The following is a 12108-nucleotide window of genomic DNA, read 5'->3' as shown; positions in this document are numbered from 1 at the left end:
GTTTATAGCTTCCTGGTTTATTTAAAAAAAAAAAGACTCTGTTTTCCTGAAAGTATTAGCTGTGAGCAAGCTAGGTGATTTTAAAGAATTTTCTCCCTGCTTCAGAAAAATACGAAAGGCTTCTGTTGTTAAGGAAAACCTGTTCTTCCTTCTGAATTGTAGGGGCAGATGGTAATGCTCATTTTATCTCAGACTACAGTGAGAAAACAAGTGCGAAACACAGTAGAGTTTTAGGAATTTAATGAAAATTCCTGTTTGGTATATATTTCAGTATGAGACAAGTGTGATACCATTTTCTAAGAAATGGTTTTGCTCTCTATGAGACGTTTGTCATTAATGTATTCTGTCCTGAGTCTAGTTCCCAATAGGCTTTGGCTCTAACTTTTCCACTATGTTCTGTTTTATATTCGCTATTAGTTTTGCATCTAGAAATGATACATAAATTGGAAAAGAAGCACCTTTGAGAGGCACATTCCACATTATCCAGAGTATTTAGTTTCCATGTTGTCAGTGATTCATAGAGACGCGGTAAGAAGCTAAAGTCCGAAGCTTTTGCGTGGAGGTTAGCGGGACCCTTTTGTGATCGGACATTCCAGAAACGATCAGTAGAGTTTTACTTGTGTCGTGTGCAAAAAACTAAATCAGTCTTTCTTTTAGGGATTACAGCATGGATTTTTTGACTTTGAGACATTTGATGCGGATGAATATGAACACTATGAGGTTTGTACACTTAATTGTTTTTGTAGAATATAATTTCATGCTAGTTGATTTTTTTTTTAAAAATTCTAACACTCAGTATTGTGTTAAATAAAAACCATTTATCGTTTTTTAAAATATAGTGGTCTGCTTTGGTAATTATGGAGTCATCAAAATTTTAATTTAGGAAAGAGCCCTGTCTTTCATCTATCTATCTATCTATCTATCTATCTATCTATCTATCTATCTATCTATCTATCTATCTATCTATCTATCATACATCTATCCATTACCTATCTATTCTATCCTATCTATCTATCTATCTATCTATCTATCTATCTATCTATCATATATCTATCCATTACCTATCTATCCTATCTATCTATCTACCTACCTATCTATCATCTATCTATCTACTATCTATCTATCTATCTATCTATCTATCTATCTTCTATCTATCTATCTATCTATCTATCTATCTATCTATCTATCTATCTATCTATCATCTATCCATCCATTACCTATCTATACATCCATCTATTACCTACCTATCTATCATCTATCTATCTATCTATCTATCTATCTATCTATCTATCTATCTATCATCTATCCATCCATTACCTATCTATACATCCATCTATTACCTATCTATCTTCTATCTATCTATCTATCTATCTATCTATCTATCTATCTATCTGTCTATCTATCTCTATGAATCATCTACCTACTCACCTACCTACCAACCTACTTATATATTTATTCTCTTATCAAACTTTATTGACAGTCTCTTTGTACTGATAGGTAATTTTGAAGTGTAGTTCACTTCGAAAGTGGAATAACTTTTACATTAAAAGTGAGGTTTTATTTAAGGCAAAATTAGGTTTTATAATACTTTCAACAACTCCATGACGATGTGTTTAGGAATTCCTGTCTACTCGGGTCCTGCTTCACTTCAGTGCTCAGGAACACTTTGGAGTGGGCTGAGGAGAGGCGCAGAAGCATTTTGCATTTTCTGTGGGCCGAGGAGTCTGTAGGATGTGAGGAAGACCAACACTGCTTCACCGTAGCTCCTCTGTTGGGTTTCTCAGGGGAACCGTCAAGCACTCTCCGTAGCACGTCAGGCAGCCTTCCCAGTTTGGGCTGGTGTCCAGAGCATGTCTACTCGTGTGTAAAACGTGCTCTGTGTTCATCTCTCATGAACAGACTTGGTCTTCTGATGCTCTCATCTGTGCTAATGTGTGCCCGCCATGGACAGCCTACTCTTCACCCAGGCTCCAGACTAGAATTTCCCCCTTTTACCTCTTACTATCTTGTGAGTGTTGTCTTCCCATGGCTGCTGCCAGAGGGTGTGTTATCTCACTTTGCTCTCTGATGTCACTTCCTTTACCCTGGCTCAGAACTCCTCACCCTGGACTACCTGAACGTTGGCCCCTTTCTCAGGCTTCTTCCATAGTCCTGGCTAGATGATCTTAAAACAGCACTCCCATCTCGTCCTGCTCTGGGCCCTGAGCTGAGCTGAGCTGAGCTGAGCTGGGCTGAGCTGTGACTTCCAGTCCGACTCTCTGAGCTCTGCCAGGCTCTGGCTGCCTCTGGAGCCTCACTGCCTGACTCTTCGCCATGCTCACTCCTGCTCCATTTGTTTCCGTTCGAGCTGCCTGCTTTTAGAATGTCTCGGCTCCATCCAAGCTTGCTCTACGCAGTTCTCCACTTTTCTACTTCTCTCCTTCATTTCATGTTTGTACAGAGTCTGTGGAGACCAGATCTCCGCTCTGGCATCCTCTGTCCCCCAAGTTTTACAGTTTGTGCCTATTTTCCTTACATCAAGGTCATTTGCATTTTTAATTTCCTAACTACACTATACATTTCCTGTGGATGGGATGTGGCCTAGAGGAAAGCATACTCTGTTCTTCTATAGCAGTCTTTAAGTACAGGAACCTCTGTCTTCCAAGGTTAATGAGTTTAACATAATTTTACAGGCTATTGTTTAAACTCTTTCTCTCTGTCTCCCTATGTCTTCCCCATGTCTCCCTGCCCCATCCCCCGTGTGTATGCGTGTGTGTGAGTTTTAGTAGTAGCAAAAGAATCTTTTCATTTTAGAAAGAAAGAAAAGAACAGAAAGCAATCCCATAAACGAGAAACAGAAGGCAGTACATTTATAATGGACAAGACTGGCATATATATACATATACATATACATATACATATATATATATATACATATATATATCTCAACCACATATGTAGTCTTCATAAAAAAGCGAATTGACTTATACTTCTTTTGTAATGCTTCCTACAATTTATTTTTTTGAAAGGACAGAGAAGAGTGCTTCTAGTTTAATACTTCTTTGTAAAGATAAAACAACTCCGTCTCATACATATATGCATGTAGATCTCATGCACATATGCATATAGCCGTGGTGTGTGAGTTGAGGTGTTTTACTCTGAAGCTAATGACTCATGTATCTTAAAACTTCTCACTTGTATAGGTGTCTTTTAAGGCCATGTACCTAAAGGTGTGAAGTAATTTTGTCCTCTTATAATGAACCCCCAAATAAAATGTTTCAGATGCCGTTTCCAAAGAGCCCCAGGCGCCTGCCCTCTGCCCTGAGTGTGTGCACATGGAGGATAGACCATTAAATAGACCATTAAATGCTAAAGACATTTCGCTTGAAAAGAGTGATTCAGGCTTGGGGGATGGACAAAGAACAGGCAGCACAAACACTACCACACAGAGAAAACAATGAAACAGAAACTTAGTGGATCTTCCCTCTGCCTTCCACGCCCTGCTGTTGAGACAGCTACTGACAAGTCTTACACACATCAGTCAGAGTGATAAATGGAACCTGGTGACAGTGTGGTCCTCCTGCCTTTACCTGAATTAATAAGAACCCAGCTGGTAGGAGCAGAGTAAGTGATTTTGGTGACTGTCTAGAGAGCTTGGTTGTCAAATGTCTTCCTTTTGTGTGCACGGATCGTCTACCCCATCACACAGCTTATCAAAGAGAACGTCACAAAGCAAAGCAAAGCAAAGCAAAGCGCGGCTCACAGGTGGTAGGCATTTCTTCAAAGTGTGCTTGGCGACTAATTGAATAAAGGGTCATTTGTGATGGTCTGTGGCCCGGGCACCCCTTGTCATAATGCGGCTTGCTGTTTGCACAGCTCCAGGGAGCCTGGTCATTTGCTGAACCATGGAGGAGCCAGCATTTCAGGCAACAAAGCCATGGTCTGGGGAAGGACTTACAGATTTCAAAGCAAAATTGTGTTGTTGACAGCAATCGTGAGATTCACTGGGAGTGATTTGAGATATTCAGGATGAATCTTTTCATAGGAGCTTTCCCCTTCTATTGAAAATAGATTTCTTTTTTACCCTCACATAATATATCTTGATCATCGTTTCCCTCCCTCTACGCCTTCAAGTCCCTCCCTGTCTCTCCTCTCATCTGGTTCCACCCCCTTCTTGTCTCCCATTAGAAAGCAAACAGGCTTTTAGGGGATAACAATAGAATAATATAAAGTGAAATAACATATAACAAGAAAAAAGAAAATCTAACACATTGGAATAGAAAAAAAACCCAAATAAGTAAAAAGAACCCAAGAAAAGGCAAGAGATCAGAGACAGAGGTCTGCTGGGTTGTGCAATCAGGAATCCCTTAAAAACACTGAGTTGGAAGTCATAATATAAACTTAAAGGACCTTTAGGGTAAAAAGAAAGAAGAAAAAATATGTTTAAATAAAATAAAAATTAGAGAGAGGGAGAAAGAGAGGAGGGAGAGAGAGAGAGAGGAGAGGGGAGAGAGAGGGGGGAGAGAGAGAGGGGAGGGGAGAGAGAGGGGGAGAGAGAGAAGAGACACAGAGAGAGAAGAGACAGAGAAAGAGAAGAGACAGAGAGAGAGAGAGAAGAGAGAGAGAGAAAAGAGACAGAGAGACAGAGAGAAGAGACAGAGAGAGAAGAGACAGAGAGAGACAGACAGAGAGAGAGACACACAGAGAGAGAGACAGAGAGAGAGAGAGAGCGAGAGAGAGAGAGAGAGAGAGAGAGAGAGACAGAGAGAGAGAGAGAGAGAGAGAACGAGAGAGACCTCCAAAGATTCTGTGGCCATCTACTACTCTGTATGCAGCCTACCCTTAAGGAGTTTGTTTCCTCCATGAGACTCCCTTGGAGAAAACTAAGTTTTCATTTGCAAGTGGCTCTCAATTGGAGACTGTCCTGGGTTAAAGATGAGGGTTTGTATCCACTTTGTCCTTCAACTCTACGACCGGATCGAGGCAGACCCTGCAGGCCCTGTGCTTGCTGCCTCAGTCTCTGTGAGTTCGGATGCTCTTCTATCCTGTTGATTTAGAGGGCCTTGTATTCGTGGCCCTCTGGATCTTTTCATCCCCTGTGACTCTTACACTCTTTCCACTGGCGTGTTAGTGTCTGTCTGTGGGTCTGTCTCTGTGTTTGTTCCCACATGCTGTAGGAGGAAGCTCCGATGGTGATTGCTGAACAAGTCACCAGTCTATTGGTATAGCAGAATGTCAGATGGCTTTTTTTAGAACAGTAGTATTTGGTTTTCTCCTAGGTTCCTAGACTATCTAATCCCAGGTTCTTAGTCACCCAACCAGTTTTGGGTATGGCTTCCATCTTGGGGAGTAGCCCTTAAGTCAAATCAGATACTGGTTGGTTCCTCCCACAAGATTTGGGCTACCATTGCCCTAGCGTAATCCTGCAGGCAGCACACCATTGTAGATCAATGGGTTTGTGGTTAGGCTGACGTTTACATTTCTCCTTTGGTAGCCTGCAGAGTGCCCTCCTCTTCCGAAGACACTAGCACATGGGGTGAGAGCTCTGGGTAGGCACCAGCTTGATTTCTCCATGCTCAGTGAGTGGTGTAGGTGTTGTCTCCAACAATGGGGCCTTGCCATTTTGGTTTTGGCCACAGCATGGGTTATTTGGGCATTCACACAGGACCATTGTGGTCAACAACTCAATCACGTGCAACCCAATCCTAGTTTGGAAGCTTCATTTGGTGACAAGAAATGTCCGGTTGGGGCTCTGTCTCCCCATTATTTAGTAAATTCATTCAGGTTGCCTTGAAATGCATATGTATTTTAGGAAGATTTTCCTGTATTAGGTTTCCATACTACCCATCAAATGGCTCTTATTTTTAGCTGTATCTCCCTGTGTCCCACCTCCCTCTTACCTTGCCCTCCCCACTTGATCCCCCGCTTCAGTCCCCGTCTCCCATCCATGCATAGCTATCTCAAATTTCCCTTTCCTGGGAGATCTATCTGCCACCCAGTCCCTTACGCTATGGATTGTAGCTTGGTTATCCCTGACTTAAGAGCTAATATCCACACATAAACAGATGCGTGCCATACTTGTCTTTCTGAGTCTGGGTCCCCTCACTCAGAATGATTCTTTTCTAGTTCAGCCCATTTAATGGCTGAGTAATACTCTAATATGACAATGAACCACATTTTCTTTATATGTCTGTCGAGGGATGTCTAGGTTGTTTCCAATTTCCTGCTATCACGAATAGAAGTGGCAATGAACATGGTTGAGCAAGTGTCTCTGTGGTAGGATGAACTGTTCTTTGGGTATATGCTCAGGAGTGGTACAGCTGGGTCTTGAGGTAGATCGATTCTCATCCTCCTGAGGCTCCACTACTTGATTTCCTTAGTGGCTGTACAAATTTGCACTCCCACCAGTAGTGGATGAGTGTACCCTTATCCTACATCCTTGACGGCATGAACTGTCACTTGTTTTTATTGATCTTACTCATAGAAACTTCTTTACTAAACTGCACTTACTACGTAGTGTGGTTTAAGAAGGCTAGGTACTTGGGAAGCTAAGGCAGGAGGATTGACATGAATTCAAGGCTAGCTTGGGTTACAGAGACCCTGTCTCGAATAAAACCAAACAACAAAACAACCAAGCAATCACCAAAACAACTAACCCAACAACCAACCAATCAACCAACCAACTAACCAACCAACCAACCAACTAATCAACTAACCAACCAACCAACCAACCAACTAACCAACCAACCAACCAACCAACCAACCAACCAACCAACCAACCAACCAACCAACCAACCAATAAAACAACAAAACAAACCAACAAGGCTAATATCTGTGATATTAAATAGTCTCTCTCACATTTTTATGTTTGTGTGTGGTGTGCCTGCACATGCAAGGCTTTGCATGTGTTGGGACACACATGTGTTTGTGTGTATGGGGTAGATGTACACACATGTGCATGTGGAGGCCTAAGATCAATACATCTATCATTCTTCTACCTATTCATTAAGGAAGAGTTTCTCTCTCAGTCAGATTTACCAGTATGACTGGGCCTACTAGCCAGCCTGTTCTATGAGTTCCGTCTCTGCCTTTGGAGGCTAGATGTACCAGCGGACTGCCGTGCTCACCAGACTATGTGGGTTTCTGAGGCTTCGATGCTGTCCCTGTACTTGCATGGCAGGTGCTCTCACTGCTGAGTCATCACCTCAGCCCTTTAAAGGAGGTTTCTGTGACCAGAATGCTACTTATAGGGGATGGGTCAGCAGGGTGTAATCACTTGCTTCTAGTCTAATGGTGAACCGGTGCTCATTCCTTAGAGGTTATGTCTGCTTTCACTCGCCATTCAAGAATCTGAAGGGTGCTGTCTATAATTAATCATATGAATTGTATTGACATTTAGGAATGCTAAAAAGAAATAGTGAAATTATTTTAAAAGTTATATTTCAATTAATTCGGTATATCCCACATGTTTCAACATATAGCTAATACAGAGATTATTAATGAAGTATTTTACGTTTTTTTTTTTAAAACAGTATGCCTTCAAAGTTCAGTGTGGAGTTTATACTGTGGCATACCTAAGTCTGGTCTGTCCATGTTGTATGACACAGGAGCCATGGTGGCTAGGGTAATGATTCCACAAGATGACAGGCTTGTCACATGGTCCCCCAGAGTGGCAGAAGCCTGAGAGACTAGACAGTGCTTTGTCTGCTCCGACTGTTCATGTGAGAGTCCTTCCATGCCTGTCCTTTAGGAGGTTTGGAGAAGGATGCCCCAGGAATTTGGGTATTTCCATGTGATCAGCGGTTGACTTACTGCCTTCAGGACCAAGAAATAGCATCAGACACAGACAGGGCTTGCAGAAAATGTCTTCCAGAATACGGTTTCTCCAGTTCCCACGTCAACCTGTCTGTCCTGCTGTTCAGACATTGCTTGAACAGGATAATTCTATCAGCAAGACTGGGACTAGCCAGATCCAACCAGCCAACCCATCCACTCACCCACCCAGACAGACAACTAACCAAACATGATGATCTGAAAGCTCTCTGCAGGGATCAGTGTCAAAACGTCTGTACTTGCTGACAGGGCTCGTAAGGTGTTCTCAAAGGACCCGAGAACCAACCCAGCCGCCACTCCTTTGAAATCTAGCCATGGGTCAGTTCAGGGAAATAATATCGACCTTTTGTCCTAGGGAGAAATCTGAAAATAAGAGCCCCAGTGTTCAGTTTGCACTTCGATGCTAAGTGCCTGAGTGTATATGGGCAGTACGCCCTCTAGTGGTGAAGTCACAGCATGACATTCTTCTGCTTTGCCGACCATGGTGAAGTATTTACCCCAGCCAGGGTCAGCAGTCAGCTTTTCCTGTATTCTTTTGGGGGGAAATTGTTCTTACCAAAAAAGACCTAAAGTCCATGGGACATTTATGGTGCTGCGTTTAATTTATGTCCACAAGGAAGGGTTTGAAGCTAGGTCTTCAATTCATCGCTCCCTCTGCCTTCCAGGAACTATTTTTCTATCCACTGGTCCATGAGCTGGTGACCTTACAGGAAAATGTAGAGGGAGGTCACCCATTAGTAGCACCTTCTTGTTTGTGGGTAGAATTGCTGGAGAAGTGCAGAGGAAGGAGTTTCAGAGGTGACCTTCTGCGGGGAGGGGCATTCATCACTGTGGGTCACATTTATTACCTCACTTAGCTTTTGGCCTGTGCAGTTTCAAAGAGTTGGGGATTCAGTAGAGTTCAAAGTTCAAGGTCAACCTCAGAACTTAGCAATTAATTAGATGGCTTCCTTTGAGATATTTGATGCTGTCTTTCCCCCTTCCCCCCACCAAAAGTCTTCCCACTTTTTGAAAGAATGCTGTCTGAGAAATGGCGCTGTCAGCAGGAGGGTATTTTTTTCAGATTGTCGAGCGACTGATGACTTTGTTCTCTCACATGCTGACAATCTGGGCCACATCTTTGACCTTGGCAGGTGAGAGCCACACCTGACTACATCTCCCTGATGACAGCAGAACAGCTGCTTCTGTAGGAGCCCGGGCACCGCACAGGGCTTCTGATTGGTTTTTACCATGGCACCCAGAGAGCAGGGTCATATTTGCTCAACACCCACTAAACACAGCTCACACCTGTCAGCAGTTGGAGCCTCTGCTTGTCTCAGTTCCTGCTCAGGCAGCTCCATTCTGATCACTGTGGCTGGGAAACTTTGCTTTTCAAAAAAAAAAAAAATGCTGGAACCAGGGAGATGGCTCAATCAGAAAAATGCTTGCCAAAGAAACCATGAAGACCAGATTGTAGATTCCCTGAGCCTGTGTAAGAACTGTCACGGTGGCGAGCCGTCTGTAATCCTAGCACTGGGTGTGGAGGTGGAGGAGCGGGTTGGGAGAGACGCTCAGGCTGTTTATGTGGCTCCCTGGGTCATTCTCAGCCCGGAGAGGCTCATGTTGTGGTGCGTTAGACGATACTATGTACACAACTGTGTCTTCCGGGACTCTCTGTACTTGTGCCTTATCCGCCTTTGCATGAATAGAGTAACCCACTAGCAGGCTCTACTCACCACAAGGAGTCAGTCGGTGTTTAAGAAATGAAATAACTGGGGCTGGGGATTTAGCTCAGTGGTAGAGCGCTTGCCTAGCAAGCACAAGGCCCTGGGTTCGGTCCCCAGCTCTGAAAAAAAGAAAAAAAAAAGAAATGAAATAACTAACAGGTGAGCAAATGACTGTCAAAAGCAGAGTGATCTATTTTCAGTGGAAATTGGCAAAACTGGTTTTTCAAAAAATTTGAGATTATACTTTAATTATAACATTTCTCCTTTGCTTTTCCTTCCTTCCATATACCCCTCTCATTCTCCTTTAAATTCATGGTCTCTTTTTGTCATTAATCATTAGTGGATGCATCTGCATATATATATATATATATATATATATATATATATACACATATAATATACATATGAATACACACACATTTCTAAATATAGTCTGCTCTGTCCATGTAATGCTACCTGTATGTATGTGTTCATACTGACCGTTTTACATTGGATAACCAATTGGTTTGCTCTTCCCTGGGGAAGAAAACCTCTCCCATTCCAAGAATCTGTCAGTTGCCTATAGTTCTTTGTGTAGAGTTGAAGCCCCCTGGGCTTTTATCCATCCAGTGTGGTGTGTTCATTGACATTATACCTGTACGGCTCATCTTTGGGCAGTCACGTTAGTGAGACCTGATATTACTAGGAGACACAGTCTCACAGCTAACCCTGTAGACTGAGACTTTTAATTAAGAACGCATTCTGATTTTGTAGTAACTCTCTAGGGAACGTACTCACTATGGGTTAGAATACTTTTTTTAGAATACGTTTTTTTTTTTTTTTTTTTTTTTTTTTAGAATACTCAAATAGAATCATTGGCTCATCTATGCTGCAAGAATTTATAACTTAAAAAACTCAGTCATGTGAAAACAAATCACTGGTTGGTGGATTTAAGACTGGGATTCGTATGTAATGCCAACTTAGTTTTTGGTGTGGCTGGAGGCTGTCTGGGCTGACCATGTCTTTCATTATACTAGGAAACTGTCAGACCAACCAGTGGATGTTGCTAACTCTTTAAGTTTCCCCTTTAGCACGTTCTGTGAGGACCAGTGATGCTTGTTATGTCTCTGTCTCTGCTGTACGGCGGGCGTCAGTGTGTGGTGGGGCAAGGCTGGGCTTGGGAGAGCTCTGTAGAACAGCCTGGAGTGGGCTCTGGATGCTGCTTGTCCTGGGATCCTCTTGTTCATGTATGTGGGCAGGACTGTATGTATAATCCTGCCCCAGAACCAGGGTGAGGGAGGCCTCAGAGTGCAGATGTGTGGGCATGTCCGCAACCATCTGGAGCAATTACAGAGGTGTGCCTCCCACGGGGATCTGACTATGAGAACTATTTGAAGCATGCTTCTGGAGTCATCTTGTTGTATTTATTTCACCACTGAGAGGCCACAAGTTTAAGTTAGCCAGATTCCTTTCTGGCCACTACAGCTGCTAGTGGGGCGGGACCCAGGGGTTCCTCATGTGCTAAGAAAGCACACTCATTGCTGTTTACAGACAGAGTCTGCTAAGCCTTAAAGACTTGTAAGGTTTCCCTCTCCCAAAAAATTATGTTTTTTCCATTCCTCTTTAATTATCGTTTGGATTATTCCTTTCCTTTCTCTGCTTTCTTTCTCTGTGTCTTTGCATGTTTTGGTTTTTGCTGTCCTGATACTGGGTCTCACTGTAGTTCTGGTGGCCTGAAACTCATAGCAGAGCTCTTGCCTCAGCTCTCCAAGTGCTGGGATTATAGACTACTACTTCTTTTCCTCCCCTCCTCCTCCTCCTCCTCCTCCTCCTCCTCCTCCTCCTCCTCCTCCTCCTTCCAAACTATTTGAGGTGTGGTCTCTATAATTATCATGGTTTGTGATGTTCCGCCAACATAGGAGTGTCCAAAACCAAACAGGCCAGGTTTGGTCCTGTGGCCAATTTCTGATTGTGAAGGCATTTTTCTTCCTCATTTTGTAACGTGATCGCTCTTGCATTTCTCTTCTTGCAATGTCTGGTCATCTTTCTCAACCTTTCTTGTAAGCCCCCCCCCCTTTGCCTACCCTGAAACCCTGATGTTATAGGCCTCTTGATTTCTGTGAACACATGATTTCTCTGGTTCAAGACCACTGATTTTTAAGTGGCAATAACAACGTGTATACTGCTGTTCCCAGGCCTTATATCTTGAGCATTAAAATGACATCAGCAAGCAAACTGGATTTTCACATCCTGTGGTTAAGTCTACTGTGAGATAGTGGACCGTGCCAGGAAACTTGGTAAGGCTGAGTTGGTTCAGAAACCCTGGCACCTCATATGTGAGGATGGTAGGTGTTTCCTGTACCCCCAACCACATTCCTGGCCTGGAACACATGACCACAGCACCCTACATGAAGAACCAGACATGTAGACAGAACAGAGCTCTCCATGATAATGAAGTATTTAGATGGGCCCGGAGGGTTTAGCCAATAAATTTCCCTTCCCAGACATTCCTTCCTGCAAATTGTATTTAATCTCTGGCCCACCCTGAGGAGGGGGTATGCACCTATTCCGAACGACGAACAATTAATAAACAGTTTGGAACCAAGGACTG

At 43.1% G+C, this 12108-nt stretch overlaps 1 protein-coding gene across 15 annotated transcripts in view; it reads left to right on the top strand.

Annotated features, from left to right (window-relative positions):
* Cdc14a (cell division cycle 14A) overlaps positions 1-12108 on the top strand; it is a 166642-nt gene that overhangs the window by 79250 nt on the left and 75284 nt on the right. For all 15 annotated transcript variants that reach the window (XM_087624813.1, XM_087624815.1, NM_001134856.1 and 12 more), the window contains 1 exon segment: positions 658-720. In XM_087624813.1, coding sequence (XP_087480939.1) covers positions 658-720 — 63 coding nt within the window.

Source organism: Rattus norvegicus, chromosome 2, assembly GCF_021556685.1.
Source record: "Rattus norvegicus strain SHRSP/BbbUtx chromosome 2, alternate assembly SHRSP_T2T, whole genome shotgun sequence".
NCBI classification, from domain to species: Eukaryota; Metazoa; Chordata; class Mammalia; order Rodentia; family Muridae; genus Rattus; species Rattus norvegicus.
This window is presented reverse-complemented; position numbering and strand designations above follow the sequence as displayed.